This window comes from Mastigoproctus giganteus, chromosome 4 (assembly GCF_048544385.1).
Source record: "Mastigoproctus giganteus isolate SK-2022 chromosome 4, ASM4854438v1, whole genome shotgun sequence".
Classification (NCBI taxonomy): Eukaryota; Metazoa; Arthropoda; class Arachnida; order Uropygi; family Thelyphonidae; genus Mastigoproctus; species Mastigoproctus giganteus.
Window position 1 is genome coordinate 32,868,541 of NC_143578.1, and position 20,614 is coordinate 32,889,154.

Here is a 20,614-nt window from a genome sequence, read left to right on the forward strand (position 1 = left end):
CTGGAGGATTCTCCGAGAACAAGACATGCATCCGTTTCACGTGCAGCGTGTCCAGACACAGAACCGGAGGATTATGCACCTCGTATTGCTTTTGCACAGTGGTACCTTGGAAAATGTGCTACAAATCCCCTTTTTCCTGCTGAAGTGTTGTTTTCCGATGAGGCATCCTTCACAAGGGAAGGAATTTTCAACACGCATAACGACCATATCTGGGCGGTCGAGAACCCGCACGCAATACGACGTCGTGCAGCACAGATTCGATTTTCGGTCAATGTATGGGCCGGTATTATGGGAGATCACCTCATCGGACCTTACCTGTTACCGTGTGGTCTAACCGGACCTATCTACTTGGTCTTTCTGCAGCAAGTATTGCCACAACTTTTGAGAGATGAACAGATTTCTGCATCGACGCAACAGACAATGTGGTTCCAACACGATGGCGCCCCTGCCCATTATAGCGGAGATGTTCGTAACTACCTGGATGTCACATTTGGTCAACAGTGGATCGGACGTGGTGGTCCCGTGCGTTGGCCTGCTTGGTCACCCGACCTATCATGTCTTGATTTTTATTTCTGGGGTCATATGAAATCGCTAGTTTATGACACCCCTGTTGACAATGCTGAGGAGCTGGTTGCAAGAATCGCAGTAGCTGCCGAAGAAATTCGAAATTCGCCTGGAGTATTCCAGAATGTTCGGATGTCCATGCGTCGGAGATGTGAGGCGTGCATTGTAGCCCGTGGAAGAAACTTCGAACACTTACTTTAATCCATGTACCTTTTGCTTCTTTTCATGTATTATTAAAACGATTTCTCACTTACGGTCTCTTTTATTTTTATGGTGCTTCTGTGTACAACACCGCTTCAGGAAAGCATTTCCGACCCCACATTGCTATATGATTTCGAGTTGTCAGGATGTACCCTACCCCTCTTAGAAGTTCTGAAACGTTTAACTGAAACACCCTGTATACGGCGCAATATGACCTAAGTTGCTGATGCGCCTAAAACCCTATGACAACCAACTAACGAATCATCGAGATGAGTTGCTTTTTCCAAGCAGTGGAAGGATGGCGATCGTAACCAATGTGGTAGCCTCGAGGGCTAAAGCAGTTCAACATCGCAGGTACTGGCTGCAGTGTCTGCTATATCAGACCTTCGCGGGTAGCAAAGTAGATATAATCACCGTCCTCCCCACACTGGGTGGATAACGCCTGAGTTCAAATCCCATCATCCATTTCATAACATGAGCATACAAACCTCAGGCGAGGTTTGTATGCTTAAAACTCGGAAGAAAGCAGAAAAACTGATCGCAGAATACATACAATTTATACACATGGGCTAACACCTCATAGCCTTAATTGCTTCGGGACTTAACACACGCGCGCAGGCTCTTCAATATCAGCGTCTTCCTAATAGCCGTTGGCCCAATGTGTGTATCTTTAATGGTACTACTGTATCTCCATTTCAAGCTATGGAATCTATCAATGTCTTTATCAGACATGGTATCACATGCATTTATTTATGTTTTCATTTTTTCCAGGTCAAATTTTTTTCAGAATTTGACAGATTACTTTCAAATTCTTCCTGCAATCCACTCACATTGACGTCGAGACCAACGACCAATCATGGTCTCTAACTCTTTCCATAAATACTCCAGTCATTCTACCGTGATTTATAATTCTACTTTTTCTAACTCTCCAAATGAACTCTTTTTGGGTGTGCGTTTATTGATATTTCGTTCGGGAGTACTTTTTTTTGTTGTTGTTTGTCTCAGATCTTATTTCACGCAACCTATTACTCAAATGTTCATAGCATGGTTTGCAATTGAGTCAGTCAATGCGTATTAATTTCCTTAGAGACTATAAAAAGTTATACGACAAAAACGTACATACCAAGAGTATTTTTTGTTTCTAATACGTACATTACAGAAGGATTGAGTTGTTATTTTCAGGAAACACATTAGGTGGAAGAAAAGAAAAGTTAGGTCACTGAACTCAGCGTTCAAAATGAATGATGATGATGATTGCATTATTATTTATATGACAATGCCAGACCACTGACTGCACAATTAAGAGCAGATTGCTTGGTACAAACTGGATGAAATACTTTGCAGCACCCCGATATATTTCTGATTTAGCACCTTCGGATTTCCATCTGTTTCTTCACCTGCAGCGACATCTTGAGAGAATATATTTCTTTATTTTATTCAAAGTGGAGCTGGACTGGAACAGCTGTTACTATATGGGATGGAGCACTATCGTGTTGAAACGTGGATGCCCATTTTCATAACAACTTCCAGAGCGTGGACAGCTTGTTTACACTGAGAAGGGCAACACCGAATTTTTGGTAGGGTGAAAAAAAAACAAAACAAACAAACAAAAAAACTGTCATATTAGGGCCACCTAAGAATTAACTTATATGCCCATGTATATTACTGGACGAAAAACCAGTTTGCTGGAGAAAAAACCAAGCTACCCTCGCCTGAGACCGACTAACATATCCACATTTTGAAATGGCCCATAAAAGTTCCTCGTCATCGACGGGACTCGAAGAGGAGTTAAGTAACTAAAGAGGAGCATTGTTTCCTTTCGATTTTGGTATACATCACGGGAAAGAAATGATCATTCTCAATAGAGGAGTGCAGTTATCCGGCCAGTCTTGTGTTTCTCGTTGCTGGCTTATCCAGTCGATAGTACTAATTCAAGATTTTTGGCACAGTATAAACCGATACATGTGTCACCTCCTCACCAAAGACGTTCATACAGTGGGAGTTCATATTTTTCATAACAGACGTTAACCTCAAAGTCCGAACTTGTTTTTTTTCTTCTAGTCTTGGTCATTGAATCTACTGGAATCAACAGATGGCTTTATAAACGAACCACCCACCCACTTCTTCACCCCCCACATTGTATTCAGAAGTTCTTTTGTATAAAATCACAACCTAGACAACCAAACTGGCAAGTACCACCCACAATATACTATCACCTTTGACCTAAATCCAACTGAATACAGTTTGGGATTCTGTTTTCTCTCCTTGACACACAACTCGTTTGTTTGAAACACTAGAAGCTAAACGACCTCTTTATTATACTAGCTTTCAAAGAGGTATTTAGCACGAGTTTAAAAATATTGATACGCCGGGAAACTCTGAATTGGTTGTTCTCAGTTCCCTAATGACTACAATTAGTTAAGTTTTTTAAAAATAATAATTCTATTTTGAAATACGATTAGGAAAGAAGGACAATTTAAACTGGCCAGTAGTGTGGTAAGTCTAGAGGACTTTCCTGTTTTGTTTGTTTGTTTTTTGTACTTTTCTTTACGCCCTGATTACTGAATGAAATTATTAGAGACTTATGATGAAATTACCGGTGAAAGTGAACTTCCCTTTGTAAATAATCAGAGCATACAAGCAAGTAAAGAGAATTTACTGAGAAATTTCTCTTTCGCTGATGATATTAAGTATACACTACGTAGCTTTTCTTGCCGGTACACAGTGAGAAGACAGCTGTACTCTTTTAAGTTCTAGTGAATGCATCGTTAAAGACGCTTCCAATTTTAACGTTTGATTTCCTGTCTAATCTTTTGTATGATTAATAACCCATTTTAGAGGATGCACACGCACGCGAGGATAGACCACCTCATGCAATCACTTGTTATTGTTGCAGATGACAGGACACAGCGTGATAATTACTAAATCATCATCTTCGAAGTGACAAGTTTCCCCCCTTTTTTTTTTTTAATTTTTTACTTTACTGTTCTTAAAGACCAAAGTAAAAGGAGTTTTCTGAGGTTCTTGTTAAAGGCTTAGGAATTAATAATTGCTAAGCCCAATTAGTAGAAGCAAAACAAGGGTATAGTTTTGGGTTCGTTTAACACAACAGTTAAATGACTCCACTTAGATTATAAACGCTACTCGGTCCAAATGACTGAGTATTATTCATTATCTAAGTGGCGGCCATCTTGAAACAAGATGGCCGCCACTTTTTTATTAAAAAATCTTCACACGTTTTGTAAATTTTGTTTTGAACGGAATGTAAACGCAGCAGTTAATAGGGGAGTTACACAGGCGTAATGACCTCATAAATCAGCTCTCCATTTTTTGTAAAGGAGGCTAAAAAACTAGCGATTGAATCAAGTGCTTTCTTAAATCAATCGATAAATGCCATCTTTCAACAGTGTATCAAAGCAACTGATAACTTGCGATATACTCGGTTCACGTTACTGACATCACTGGCCATTTCCCCCTAGTGTATAAGTTATTATGGGGTTATTTCACCAATGTAGAATCTTAAATTTGGCAGGATTAAAACGATATAATAATTATACGTTTATTTATGACAAAATACAGAGAAGGTTAGGAAAGCAAAGTGCGAGGAATCACTAGCCAAGAATTTTATTCGTATGTAATAAGGGGAAAAGAGGAGACCCGATAGGACTTTGTTCAATAGAAATAATTCAGCAGATGTCGCTAGTGAGCTGAATAATACTTTACATCGACCTTCATAGTAGAAAATCCCTATCAGGGTGGTTGACTTTGTGCTAATATAGCTGTAGGATATTTGATATTAATATTACACAAGACAGCTTACCGAAAGCCACTTAGGTTGAGTAAGGCCCTTGAGTACCGATGGTATTTAACTAGTCATACCGAAGGAGACTGCGAAATACTGCGCCAAACCTTTAGGCTTGCCCATGAGGTCATTGTTAGATTCAAGGGTAGTTCCCTTGAATTGGACAAGTACCAACGTTTCGCCAATCCACAAAGGGAATCTTATGATCAAATAACTAGAGACTAGTCAGTTTTACCTGGCGGCGGAGAAGGATCAATATCCTAAATGGATCACAACACAGCTTTGTAAAAGAAAAACTTTGCTTTACCAATCTGACAAAACTACTACGATGTGGCCATACAAGAGTTAGAAGAAAGAAACAATTTTGATATTATATTTCCGCAAAGCATTAAACACGGTTCTGCATGGGAGGTTGTTTAAGTGTTCAGATGATACGAGGGTTGGAAGGATGGTTAACGATGCAAATTAGGCTGAGCTTCTTCAGGATAATTTGGGCAGGCTTCAGGAATCTGAGTTGCGCATCACTCTCTCCCATGCTGCCTTCTTGTGTTCTATGAGCTAGCTAAATTCCTTTTCATCCTTCGACGGCACGTCCTTAATGGAATGAAAACACTTGGTACTTTAATGATAACTGCATTGAAAGTTCCCAATTATTTAGCTGTATACTCTTGTGTATTTTCTCAGTTGATAGAATCCAAGATGCACCTTAGTCCACTGTAATCCCCTTTCTTGAAATTAAAATCCTTGTTCTTACTAACGAAATCTCCTTTTCCATCTTTAGCACATTTAGGGCTTTTGGGCTATGCTGTCCACTTAGGACAGAATGGCCCCAAAAAGAAAATAACATAAACTTGACTAAAATCCCGAACAAACTAAAACATGCCGGAAAACCGGAAAAGATATATTAATATCAGGAACCTTCCGGAAAAGTTGGCAAGGCTGCATAGAGGACTGCGAGTTGGATAATTCTGCTGATATACACTGGTTGCAAAATTTAAGGACCAGTCAGGTTTACATCTGTAGCTTCTCATAGGAGTGGCCTGGATATGGGAAAAGAATATCAAAGGAACCTCGTGAGGTACAGAAATGATGAAAGAAACAACACCGACACGACAACGGAAACAAAACGGTACAGAGGGACTTTATTCAAAAATGGCAACATAGCACTGGCTGCCATGATACAGATGCACCACTGCCAAAGATGGAACAAAGGGAAGAGGTGGTCCTCAGTAGGAGATATGGCCACCCCTAATGTCGATGTGTAAGATCTTACAAGTTAATTTAAATGACGATAGCTGGGTTGTCTTTCGCAAACTAAGAGATTAATTAGAAAGAAAAAATGTTAGATATAGTGATATTGAAAGATGAAAAAATGTTACAAATTTAATAAAATAAAGATAGTGGGTTTTTCGCAAGGTGAGATTAAATCAGGAGAAAATTTAATGAAGGGATGGGGTAAGCGTGAGAATAACTAGTAGCAGACGGGTAAACTTTCAGCTCCCCATATACACGAAAACAAACAGGGACAGCAGGAATAGGTAGCGGGAGTCATTTGTGAATAGGTGTGAAAGGGGTTGCTCGGGAGCAAACAATAGGACGGGAGACCGGATTAGTCGAAGCGTTTCCTTTGATCAGTGACACCGTCAGACCAAAACAGGAAGTAGGTGCACTTCGAATGTTCGGTTTCAAATTAAGACTGGCGTCTGGCTGTCTGTGATGGGAAGTTTCGTATTCTTTAGAAGGCAAGGTGCGAAATGGAAATGAGTGTTTGTGGAAGTGGCCGGTCGACATCAAAGGGGCATACGGCCTAGGAAGAAAGTAAAGATATTCAAAAAGGAGGTTGGATTGGGCGGACAATCCAACCTCCTTTTTGAATGGAGGTTGGATTGTCCCATGATGTTAAAGGGACAGCATGGGAAAATGATATCAGCGAATGAAACGGAGCGTAAATTTAAATAGAAAGGGGAAGATTGGTTGAAGTCCCGAACGGAGGCGGGCCAGCAAAAAGGGGCGGTATGGAGTTCAGGGGAACAAAAAGGGAGAGCGCAGGAAAGAAAGGGGGAACCTCTCGAAAAACAAGGGGAAAGGGGTTTTGTGAAAAAAGATATTTGAAGAGACAGAAAAATAAAGTAAGTCGGGCAGTGCAGAAATGTAGGGAGTGATAAAAAGGGGCCTAGACAGTAATAGGGAAAATAGTTAAGAGTAGAAGTAACGGGAAGGCCAAAGATGATAAGAAAAAGGGGTTATGAAAGACAGTAAGTGTGCCAGGAAAGGTAACGACCTCTTGGAGCAAGATGCATCAGAATGATCTTTAGTAAGAGAGGAGTTGCGCATTCAAAACGGAGAAGGGACGCCAGACCCATGCAGCCTAGAGTTCCGGAAATCTATCTGAAGCAGATTCAGGAGAAAGCAGATGAAGGAGAGCCATAGAAGATAGCCTAAGATGGAAGCCTGGAAAGGAAAGAAAAAGATAGAAGTAGGTGAGCAATATGTTAAGTACACTAAGTTAGCTAGAAGGACTGTTAGAGAAATAGTATAATTGTTAAAGGGGGTTAGTACTAAATAGGTACAGAGACGAAAGTTTCTCTCTGAAGCAAAAATACTAACAGAGTTTATTATGTTAAAAGGGTTAGTGTATAATGGAAGGGAAACTAAGGAATGAATAGTAGATGAGATCGATATAACAGATATAATGCGTTAGGAAGGGTAGCAAACTTACTAAGAAAGATCCTGAATATGTTTTAAAGTTATAGACAAGTAAGTTATATAAGAAACTCTGGATGTAATGTTTTATTGATGAAGATTGTTGGTTTATCTGAAAGACTAATGACAAGTAGAGACTTTAGGAAAGTTAAGACTGGTCTACAAGCATATTGTAACAGAGTGGTGAGAACACAGAGCATAAGGATGAAAGTGGTATATTTGATTGTTAATATAAGAAACGGAATTGTACCAGGAGTAATGAAATAAGTATAGTGAATGTATAAGTGTTAAGAGTTAGTCAGAGCAAGAAGAATGAATCAGGTGTTTTCATATGATGGTCAACTCAGATTAGCTAGTGAAGGGAAACAGGAATAAGAAGTCAACTTTGTATATTAGGACTGTATGTTTTCTTTTCACTTGAGTCCTGTTAGTCTAATCAACGCACGCCTTGCTTGCCTCGTTAAGAGCTTGCTCTCCCGCAATTAGGCGAAAGAGTTCTGGTCTCTGATTAAGGGGAATCAACGGAAATCACCCTCAAGAGCTTGAGAATCTTCTGTGATATTTGCAGAGCATAGCAGTCAGGTGGCAAAGAGTGGGGTTTTGTAGGTGTAAAGGCACCTAAGAAAACCTGAGTTAAATGCATAATAAGACAAAAGGAGATAATAATAATAATAATAAAAGGATAAAAAAAAAGAAACAAAAATTCCCCCCCCACAGATGCAGGTTTTGCACCACCTGTTCATACTTAGAACAATGTTGTTGATAAGTTCTTGCGGTAACATTGTCCATTCCTCTGTCAGCGCCATCTTCAGCTGGTGAACATTTTCTGGTAGGTCTGGACGTGCCGCTAGGCCTCTCCCCAGAGCGTCCTATATCTGTTCGATGGGATTTAGATCAACGCAACGGGCAGGCCAATCCATACGAACAATGTCCTCACTTTCCAAAAGCATATCAACAGCTGCAGTGAGATGGGTGGGGTATGGCGTTATCATCCATAATCACGAACTCGGGGCCAATGGCTCCTCGGAACAGACGCAAATGGGGAAGGATTACCTCAGTACAGTAGTGTGCACCGGTTACAGTACCGCCTTCCAGTATCTGGAGTTTTCTACGTCCATCCAGGATAACGCCTCCCCAGACGAGAACACCTCGACCGCCATATCGATCCCTTTCAGTGATGTTTGCGGGGTGATACCGTGTGCCAACCTCTCGCCAGATTAGCTGACGTCCAGCATCGCTGCTGAGACTGAATCTACTCTCATCAGTAAAGAGTACCTTAAGTAAAGATTTTGTGGTTGTAACCTTTAGAAATAGCGTTGGTCCTTAAGTTTTGCACACCAGTGTATTTAATAGTAGTATTCAAATCAGAGGCGTGTGTTAATCGCTGCTTAATTCGCCATCTTATTGTAGACACCTTTGTACGTAGGATGGGTTAATGAATACTACACATTAGTAGTGATCACTGACCCATCTACACTACTAATATAATTTGTTCTATGTATTATTTATAGTTAATTATATATATCATACTTAGAGGGTTTCATTTATAGTCACATATCACACGTTATAAGGACTTTATATTCAACTTAATGAATTCACTGCTGACGTGACAGCTCTGACACTTCAAATTCAAGCTCAGAGTCCAACTAGCTAAAGGTGGGGCCAACCAAGAGAGTAGGGGAGACTGATAGCAACTGTGTGCTTGATTTTCCACACGCGAAATTGGGCCCTTCCTAAAGGAGCGGTAGAGAAGGCTTATGCCCGAAGTTAGTATAGTTATCACGACGACAAATCTTTGTACCCAAGACTCTCTTGTTCTGTCCAGGTAGGGCTGTGTACGTGAGTTGACTAAGAAGCACTACTTTTGGTTCCGTTGATTCGCAGGATTAATTAGTGGAGTATGAAGTGCAGTAGGTCAGCCTGCGAAACGCCCCGTCCTTTGAATAAACGACAAGAAAATAAATATTCTACGGTGACAATAAAATTCACTAAAATTGAGATATTTCGCAGGTAAATTCTACTTTCGTTTAATTTGAAGTGCTAGTGCTAATAAGATGAACATTCTTCTACTGTGTATAGGTTGGGAGTTGAGAATCTAGAATAAACTTGCTGAGACCGGATTTAAATTTTTGAGATTGTAATTTCTTGGAAATACATAGGAAGAAAGTTGTTCTGAAGAACAGAAGAGGAGACAAATGAAAGAGATAAATTTGTTCAGTGAGTTTGAAGTTGAACTGTGAATGGATGCTGGGTTGGTTCTCGTGTTCGAATTGGTTTGGAAAAAAAGAGGTGGAATTACAGATGCTAATTCAAAAGACTAGTGCCCATGGAAATATTTGTAGAAAAGCATGCAGATGAAATTGAACGGTCGTGTGATAAGAAGTGGGGTGAGTTTTAAGAGAGGATTTCATTTTTGAGTAATACATTAAAAATTAAATATTTTTTCTTCAAGTGCTTCGTATTCGGAGCTTGTGAGATCTGTATCCGTTCTTTTTGAAGACTAACAACTGACAGCCGATTTCAGACGGCCTTGCTGAATTATTTTTGTACTTATGTAATGTCTTGACATCAAAAAGGTTTAGAAAGCGCTGCATTAGGCCTTTTATTCTAGAGAAAGTTGGTTTTTATGGATACTGAGGAAAGCCATTTTTGTAACCTTACACCAAGGTCACAAAAATGGCTAGAAGTTAAAGATTAAGCAAAGAAATGTATTCTCGTATAGAAATTTGACTACTGTTGAAAATGAGCATAGAAACAGCACAGGAATTTGATAGGATTTTCAGAGGAATGAAATCAGCTAAGGTCCGTCCCCTTCAACCGCTGCACCACGACAAGGAGATTGACATTTGAGGAATTGTTGGGGAGGTGGAAGGATAAGGTGCTACATTTGATAAATTGGAAAGCAGAATGCAATATACTAGCATTAGCAAAACTATGGATAGGATTTGGAAGGAGTGGAGGGAGTTTATTGATGTATAAGAGAAAAAGAGTAGGAGATACCAAACCTAACTTGATCAAATACATTGGAAATGTCTAAAGTTTAGACGTGTTACTGAAATATCTTTAATACATAAATACGGCAAGCTTACGTAAATTTAAACCTGTTAATATTACGTATGTGTTCTGTTAAAAGCATTATGTGGAAATTGATAATTAAATTTCAGAAGGTAAAATGCACGTTCAAGTAATTCAATAAAACTGCATTTGGTGTCGAAATTTTTTACAATAAACTAAAGCACTACCCATGGGTGGTGCTTTAGTTTATTTTAAAAATGTCCAGGAATTAATGAAAGAGTTACATTTGGAGCACGTCCCCGAGCAGTGAAGACTTTTCATTGATTCCATCCAAGGTCAATTTGAAAGCAGTTTTACTCCGTAAAGAAAATAAGTATCCTTCTATACGATTAGCCATGCAGTTCACATGAAGGAAACGTACCAGAACCTACAGGTTCTTCAGCAAAAAAAATATGCTATCAAGAATGCAAATGGAATATCTCTGCCGACCTAAAAGTGGCAGCTTTACTGACTGGGCTTTAAGGTGGATACACTAAATACTGCTGCTTTTTATGCGAATGGGACAGTCGAGCGAAGGATTGCCACTGCAGGGTACAAAAAATATGACTAGACCGTTCAGAAACTACACCAAAAATGTCCATGAATTAATGAAACAGTTACATCTAGAGAACGTCCCCAAGCAATGGAGGATTTTCATTGATTCCACTCAAGGTCAATTTGAAAGCAGTTTCAAAATGACCTTGGATGGAATCAATGTAGCACATCCTCCTTTGGTGGATAAGTAAAAAATCTGTTTACTTCCATTGCACATCAAGCTAGGTTTCATAAAAAATATATTTGTGAAAGCGATGGACAAAAAAGGAGAAGAATTTTCCTGTTTGAGCCAAAAGTTTCCTCCTCAAATCGGTAAGGCCAAGATAAAAGAGGGAATTTTTGTGGGTCCTCAAATCAAACTGCTATGACAAGATGAAGAATTCACCAAAAAATTAAATGCTACAGAAATAAGAGCCTGGAAGGCATTCGAAAACATCTGCCGGAACTTTTTAGGCAAAGAGAAATCACAAAATTACAGTAAAATTGTGGATGAGCTAATTTTAGCGTACAGAGAGTTGGGATGCAACATGTCGTTAAAGCTTCATTTCCTACATTCCCATTCAGACTTTTTTCCTGAAAACTTGGGAGCGGTCTCCTATGAACACGGTGAAAGGTTTCACCAAGATATTTCTCAAATAGAAAAAAGATAAAAGAGAAAATAAAGTCCAAATATGTTGGCAGACTACTGTTGGAATCTCGTACGGGAGACACCAGTGGACGATTATAAAAGGCAAAAAACGACAAAATAATGTTTTGTTATCAGATAAAAATTTTCTTAAATAGAATAAGGTTAATAGACCCATTTTTTAATATTTAGTACTGTATGAAACATTTTCTTAAAATTTATGAAATCTTTTTTACTAGAAACTTAGTTTTTGATTTTAATCCCTTCTTCCTTAAAATTGGTGTGTGTTACAGCAATATGGTTACCATATTTGAATCCAGAAACGTTAAATCTACAAAAATCACTCTGAATTTTAACAGAGCGAAAAAAAAATTATTTTTTTCGACAAGTGATAATGAAATCATTACACCAAAACAGATTTCGCATTTTTAATTCCATATATATATATACTTTTTTATAATCGAAACTGAACTGTAACTGCACATATACATGTATTTTTCATTTTTTTAATATCTCACATAATTTCAATTTTCCCGATTATTATTATTTCAGGCTGATTTATCTTTTTAGGAACGACATCTTTTCTCATTTTTATTCAAGCATTATTATATTTTTAGCTGCATAATAAAATAAAATAATAAAATCAATTCACCACGCAATGTAATATATAAAAGTAGATTTGTATTATCACATTGAAATAATTATATTATACTTTATATAATTATTTCTATTTGTTCGCATCTTTTCATGACTGTGTTTGAAGATGAAAGACACAATATGCCACTACGTGCAGCCATTGTTAAGCTATAAACAACTGGAGCGACCTCTGGCAGCGCAAGACCTCCAGTAATTTAAGTATGGAAAATATTAGAATATAACAAAACATATATTAACACCCGAGGAACACAAAAAGAGGAATGGATAGAGAAACCAGTTTACAATTTTTTTCCCCCTTTCTGAATCTCCAAATTGAGCTGTTTTGTTCTTAACGAGTGCTACTTCGCACTGACTGAGGTATTACCATTATCGGAAAAAAAAAAATGGTGGTTCTGTTTAATGAAACGAATAACAGATAATAGAGATGACAATAAAAGTTGCATGTCTGACTCCCACAAACCGAAAATTACTCTCCTTAACTCTGCAGACAGCTTTGAATAGGAGAAACATCTGTACTCCAGGACACGCCTAAGTGGATTCGTGTGATTGTTTCAGCTGATATTATCTCATGACTTTTCTCAAGATGTCTCGGAGGTTTATGACACGATAGATGTTGAGGGAAAATGGCAGGGCACCGACCATGCCATACCTGGATAACCACGAAAATTGCTCAGCCTACTGGCTGCCTCCACAACACTGTACTTACCTATTCTGTATTCCGCTGACTGCAGTAAATGCCAAGTCCGTGCGATGCAAAAATATAAATAAAAATAAAACCAGATGCGTAATTAAGCCCTGTGTTTTATTTATAATTTTTTGCGGGGGTAATTTAAATTTGATAAAAAGAAAGTCCACTATTATTTGGTCAGCGAGCCAATTATAAGTTGATCATTAAACTGATGACGGCTATTACAAAATAAAAACCAAGTTGTTTTTATACAATATATAAAAACATGACGTTAAAAATATATATAGTAACCAGACACCTGCATGTTTTAAAGAATCTTTCATTGATAAAATATTTAATAACGTGTCAGTCAACCTTTGGCCTTAATTACACACTATCCTGGTCGGCAGACTCTGAACCAAATTTTGATAACAGGAAGGCGCTATTCTGGTCCATTCCAACTTTAACGCAGAATTCAATTCAGATACTGATTGTGGGCGTGTTGGTCTAACCCAAAGCAGACGTTCCAGTTCATCCTAAAAGTGCCCATGGGCTTCAAGTTGGAACCTTGTTAAGCCAGCGAAGACTCTGCACGCCAATGTCTCAAAACCAAAGTCACTACAGGCTATATAGTAAGATATGGTGCATTATCATGCTGAAACAGAAAAAGGTACACCGCAGTGTTGACAGAGAAATTGCCTACAATATGAATATACCAGATAGCATTCATTGTTCCAGAAACAACTACTGACAGTTCCAGCCCAAACCATGAGGAACAACCCCAGAAAGTGACAGCACTTCTCAACCTTCACGGTTGAGAAGACACACTATGGTAAATAACGTTCTTCGGTCATACGACCACCCCAGACACTGGCATGAGATCGGAAAATCGTGTACCATGACTCAACGTTCCAGGTATGATTTATGATGGTGTGTGCAGCTAGCAGTAGGACGTTATGCATTGTGTATGGTGATGGTTTGCTTTTGTGTGCTGAAACTTTTCCATAAAATCCGATGTTATGCAACTCCTTAAGTATTGTCCTTATACTAATACCAGATCCCGTAGCGTTCCTGAATTCCTGATTAACAATATTCGATGATCACCGACGGATCTACGTACCAATCTTCTGAGAGCTCTCAGATTTCTTTCTGTCAATTTCTTCGGTCCCCGAACTGGACTAGCACCATGATTTTTTCCATATAGTGATTGTGGTAGGACGTTGACTATAACCAGTGCTACGACCGCAGCTTGATCTAGGGCACTAAAGTTTTGCTGCAATAGCATGAACAGATTGATTGCCAATATGACTTCCTATTATGACTGTTGTAAGGCGCTAAGCTCAACGCCTCGATCCATCGAAGATCATATTGAACTTCGTTGATCTTTACTTATAGGATGAAGTAATTGTTTTTATACCTATTCTTGTCACGTCGATGACAAGTATTCGTCCTTATTTCCCAAATCCAGAAACAACTACTGACAGTTCCAGCCCAAACCATGAGGAACAACCCCAGAAAGTGACAGCACTTCATTGTTCCAGAAACAACTACTGACAGTTCCAGCCCAAACCATGAGGAACAACCCCAGAAAGTGACAGCACTTCTCAACCTTCACGGTTGAGAAGACACACTATGGTAAATAACGTTCTTCGGTCATACGACCACCCCAGACACTGGCATGAGATCGGAAAATCGTGTACCATGACTCAACGTTCCAGGTATGATTTATGATGGTGTGTGCAGCTAGCAGTAGGACGTTATGCATTGTGTATGGTGATGGTTTGCTTTTGTGTGCTGAAACTTTTCCATAAAATCCGATGTTATGCAACTCCTTAAGTATTGTCCTTATACTAATACCAGATCCCGTAGCGTTCCTGAATTCCTGATTAACAATATTCGATGATCACCGACGGATCTACGTACCAATCTTCTGAGAGCTCTCAGATTTCTTTCTGTCAATTTCTTCGGTCCCCGAACTGGACTAGCACCATGATTTTTTCCATATAGTGATTGTGGTAGGACGTTGACTATAACCAGTGCTACGACCGCAGCTTGATCTAGGGCACTAAAGTTTTGCTGCAATAGCATGAACAGATTGATTGCCAATATGACTTCCTATTATGACTGTTGTAAGGCGCTAAGCTCAACGCCTCGATCCATCGAAGATCATATTGAACTTCGTTGATCTTTACTTATAGGATGAAGTAATTGTTTTTATACCTATTCTTGTCACGTCGATGACAAGTATTCGTCCTTATTTCCCAAATCCCCGAAGTTTTTGAATCTTTAGCAACTAAATGCATATACGAGAATATATATATGCTCTAATAATGCACACATATGCATGATTTGAAATAAGGATATAGTTTATGGTTAGTAATGGTGTGCATTTTGGAGCAGTACGAAGATATAATTTTAAACTTACAGCGGCCATTAAGTCCATTTAAAAAGATGGGAAAAAAGCTTTGAATCTTAGATAGTATTTCTGAATTAATTAACTTATTACTTGCTCGAGACCGACTAACTCAGCCACGGAGTGTCCTAGCAGACACTCCGTGGCTGAGTTAGTCGGTCTCAGGCGTAGATAGCAAGGTCCCCCCCCCCCAAGAAACTGGGTTTTTTTCGTCCAGCAAAATAGGCAAATCGACCAGAAAACACACGCAATTTACAGAAATTATGGGTGGCCCTAATATAATAATTTGAATCCTAGCAGCAAAATTGTTATTAATTGAAGCATTTGCTTGTCGCTAATCTTCTTAATGGAGATAGCACCTGATTTATCTCCCAGGCTGGCTGGATGGACTGGTGTAATGGGTAATGGAACGCTAATAGCAATATTGTGGATAAATTCAGACAAAATGATTTTTCATCGAGCTCTAAATTGGTTTCGTTCTGCAATTATTCAAGAAGAACGAAGCACTATTTACATCGTTTATTTTGTTCATATCTACACTCAGTGGTCGTTAAAATGTGGCTCATCCCAGTGGCAGGTTGAGCCATATTTTAACGTTCACTGAATGAACAATTCCAGTGCAATAAAAGACGAGCTGAGCTGCACGCTAAACTGTGCAGCATTTTTGAAATGGTAATTGTCACAAGCATGAAAAATAAATAAATAAATAAAATAAAATAAAATAAATAAATAAAAATAATGATGTGTAATCATTTGAATAGTTACAAGCGAATAAGTGTCAGTCTGCGTATGAGTAGGGAATTTTTATGGGCTTTTTTTCACAACGTGTCTGAGTCTCAGGAGAGGTTGCGTGGCGTTTTCTCCCGGAAACTCAGGTTTTTCGATCAGCACATGCAAACCGACCGAAGAATACATGCAATTACAGACACAATATACTAACGCCTCATGGCCTTAATTGCTTTGGTGCTTAACACACAAGCACCCGCTACCGTTACATCGGAAACACTAATGGAAAATGTAGTCCTCAAGATTTATTGATCTCTACAGGTATCAACAGCCGCGATCAGTAAACCTGATCTTCATTTTTGTCTTCCCATTAATGCTTGAAATTTAAAAAATATATATATTTTTTTGTCTTTTAAGAGCATTCTTCAGTTAGTCTGTTTCAACCCCGTTTCAGTAACAGCACAAAAATAAAATAAAATAGAGAGAGAGAGAGAGAGAGAGGACAAAAAGACGGAATCTGTGGTCCCTTGTAAACATTCCAAACACCAAGCAGACCCAAACTAAAAATATAAAACAAACAAAACAAAAAATAACACCTTGGGGGGTTACAGTTCTTCTCTATCCGGATTTAGGGTTCCTGATAATTTCAAACCAACCATACAATTACTTTTAATTAGGAATTGTGGTTGACGTTGTGGGAACAGGTGTGACTGAGTGGCGCTCTAGTCTACAGTTCCTTCCACAGTCTCTCCAAAGCAGGGGCAAACAGTAAAGACAGCGCCATGGATGGTTAGTCAGCCGCAGAATGAGAGAAAGAGATGGGAAAGACGCGGGAGGGGGAGGGGAACACAGAAGTGGGAACGCTACCGTAGCGTCAATAAATGACCTTTGGTGACCAGCTGAAGAAAACGTTGGTAGTGTTTGTGTGATGATGAAAAGCAAACACTAAAATGGGAGGAAGATGGTAGGTTTGATTACATACGCGTATGTATTGCCTAAGAGTAAGGTGGGAAGAAGGTGCTCCTATAGGTCGAAGGAAAAATAAGATTTGCCTACAACCACCGTTTTCAATCAAACACGTTTGATACAGTAGAATTCAAAATATTGATAATAATCTTCATTTTTTGTTTAAATTTTTAAACAAAGTCATATTTATAAAATTTTAACATATTAATAGTTATTAATTTCTATTTCCCCTAAATTAAATTTGGTGTAAAACATATCTAATTTCTTATGCAGAAATTATGATCGAAATTAGAAATATTTTCCTAAATTGTCATTATGAAATTTACGACTCATGATAAACATTTTTAAATGCAAAATATTATAAAAAAATTTTTTTTTGGTTTACTTTTGACAGAAGAAGTTGTTTGAATTAAATTTTAATTAATTTATTTTTAAATTTTAATATTTTAATTCCCAAAATAAGAAGGGAGGATCAGAAATATATTGCTCGATCAATGATGTTCGTTAAGACACGATTAGGGTTGAATTTAATTGGCTAATATAGACACTAAATTAAGAAGCGCCACCTGCTTTTTTATTAAAACGTAAAATAAATTACACACTTTTTTGTGCATAAATAATTGTACCAAAGTTTAGCAAATTTAAGTTCCAATATTATATCTTATCGATAGCGTCCAAATATCGCTCAGGCTGACTACATTCCCGCCCTATCGATAAGATATTGGAACTTAAATTTGATAAACTTCTTCGTTATCTATTGGTGAAGCCGAACATATGAACAAATAAGATTTTCTCTCAGCGATGCCTGTCCACTCAATGGGCTTTCAGGACATACCTGCTCAAACGCAGATATATTTGTAGTCTTAATTTGATCTTTAACCTCAATTTAAAGAAGTATATTTGTAGAAGCTGTCCCTAATTATCAACCTCCTATGAGTAAGACACACATTGCGCCCATGAATAGCTCAGCTCTGGTGCCTAGCAATGAAGCAGTTTCCGTTTTGAAATAATAAAAGATCCGAAAACAGAAACGCCTTTATAATATTGGTTTTTTTTTTTTTTAGAATTTTCCGTCTGAAGCCTCGTGGAACATTTTTTATTCAACAAAATTATGCTCCCACTTTTTCATTAGCAGTTAGTGAAATCTTGCAAATTGATCTTTTTCAACCAAAACGGTTGGTAAAAATAAAAATTTTACCAACCATTAGGGTTGCAGATAAGATATAATCTTATTATTTCGGATAGATTAACCTTGTTACTCCATCCGAAGAATAGATCTTAACTTCGAAGGAATTTGTTAACCAATGACCAATTATGTGGAAGACCATTATCATCCACGAAAATGACTAAACGATCATCATAGATCTTAAGGATAGACAGGAGCACAACAAGAATCAGTTTGAAGACTGAATCTTGACAGTAAAAAAAACAAAAAAAAAAAAAAACAAAAGAATTGGTTCATTGATCTTCGATCAAGATGTCTGTCTTCAGAGTTATGTCAGACGACTGACATAACTCTAAAATATAATTCATAATTCCTAAAATTACTGAATTAACCCTGAACTTGCCTTCGAGACGATATCTTCAACAGCAGTTATTGGCAATTCTTATAGTCCACCTCTAGACATAATTCAATCAATTCTTCATCGTCTGGTATAGGTTCGAGCCGAGTGGTCAAGTTTGAGCGCAGTGGCGCACGCATTTGAGTTGGCCGTGATTCGAAACCACATGACTGCCAAATACGGTTAACGGCTGTATTCTTTTCAAAATTAATTGAAAATTTTTCTGACCTGTATGGACGCCAAAGCATGATCAAATTCAAATTATTCTTCTGTTTCTCGAAAGAAAATCCAAATCACATACGTTCTGTACCATTTCGGATATAGCGTTAAATTACGCGGGATGTCAAATTTTATAAAAAATTTGACATTTATAAGGAGGGGGCGGGAGTCTAGAGAGTCACTATAGTCATGAAATTATCTTCATTAAATATATATAAACTGATCTGACTGAATAATCAAGAAAAAAAAATTACATATACAATAAATGTCAGGAGAACTAGCTGTTGCGTAGGAGAACATGACCTCGATAAGTTGTAACTTAAGAATCCAGTAAATGTAGACCCCCAAATCTGGAAAACTATCGAATAAAAAAGAGCTTCCATTGAAAAATTAACAGATTCAGCATATAAATATACAGTCTTTGACAGGGTAACTGTTTCTCTCTATCGAAAGTATTATTGCCAAAGCGAAAAAAAAAAAAAAAAAAAAAAAGATTAGATACACAACAGATCACAAATAAAATTAGATCATGGGTGATACTAAATCACCTAAATCCACTAAATCACCAAATAATCAAAGAAAAATATAACAGGAGAAATAATAATAATAATAATAATAATAATAATAAAACGGTTTTGCAAATGAGATCTTACTTTTAAAATGATCTTAGTTAAGGTATTAAAAAAAAACAAAAAACATATATTCATCAGTTCCAGAATACATGACAAAAGTAAAAATTAATACAGTTCAAAAATACGTAATTACTGTACTTCTCCCCTACCCTCACCCCATCACACAGTTTCTATAAATAAAAAAGCGTACCGTATATCTAGTTATGCATTCAGTATCGAGTTAAATATAAATGATAAAATGTAACTTCTGACCGAAAATGAATGTAATTATTATGAATAATTTAACTGTTTCATATTCAGATATAACGTATTTATATCCGAATATATGTATTTATATTTATATTGACAAATGCATTTACCTAATCTACACACAGTTGTATATTATTATTATTATCCATCAATTGTATATTAAACGAGTTTGCACTTAGCAAATAATTTAAAATGTCACTCTTTTCGGGTTGTTGTGTGCACTCCACCTTACCTTCGGATAAGGCAACCACAAGGACACACTTGGAAGTAAGGAAGCGTGCAGACCATCCAGGTGAAAAAAAATAAAAAAATATCTTACCTTTCTCTTCTCTCACTGCGAAAACTGATGAGAACAGCAACCCTCCTATAAACCACACGAATAGGTCTAAATCCATAATTCTTTTAATCCTAATTCGTGCTATGATCTCATTGCTTTTGGTGGCACTTCGATGACTTCGAGACACACAGACGTTTTTAAATCGGCAGCCACAACAGCGAGTTGTGGCAGACGTAATTCTCAAAAGCTATCGCTCTCAAACCAGACGGCTATAGCAGACGCTTAACGCTGATTGGTTGCTTGTATTTTGAAGCTAGTTTTCTCTGAAAGTTATCTCTATACTATAAATTCGCTTTGCTGTTTCATTAAATAAAAGCGCGATTAAATTTTGACGCAACTAAAGAAAATAAAGCAGTAATATAAGGTCAAAAATATTTTCGAATAACATTTTGTTTTAAAAAAAAAGAGAATAGTAAAAAATGATATTAGTAGCAAGCGCCATCTATTTAAAGAAAGAAACACTGTTCAATCACGTTAGTAACATTATTTCAAATAATAATAATGTATTGCAGTACGCATTTATTTTCTATCATGTTATTTAAAAAATGAATTAAATGAACACATATAATTAATTTTTTTAAACTTCGATAATAACTTCTTTCTGAGAATATTAATGCAAAACGTTGAATAAAACGTTACTTTTCCATACTACTGTGTTTACAGAAGATTTATTAATTTCTCC

General features: G+C 37.5%; 1 protein-coding gene across 1 annotated transcript in view; it reads right to left on the reverse strand.

Moving 5' to 3' along the window:
- The window catches only part of LOC150086583 (epidermal growth factor receptor-like), a 296,301-nt gene extending 276,285 nt beyond the window's left edge, over nt 1-20,016 (reverse strand). The window contains exon 1 of the mRNA XM_090371468.1: nt 19,915-20,016. Coding sequence (XP_090227594.1) covers nt 19,915-19,990 — 76 coding nt within the window. The 5' untranslated portion in view covers nt 19,991-20,016. The remainder of the gene's footprint in view (nt 1-19,914) is intronic.
- Between the last annotated feature and the right edge of the window lie 598 nt (nt 20,017-20,614).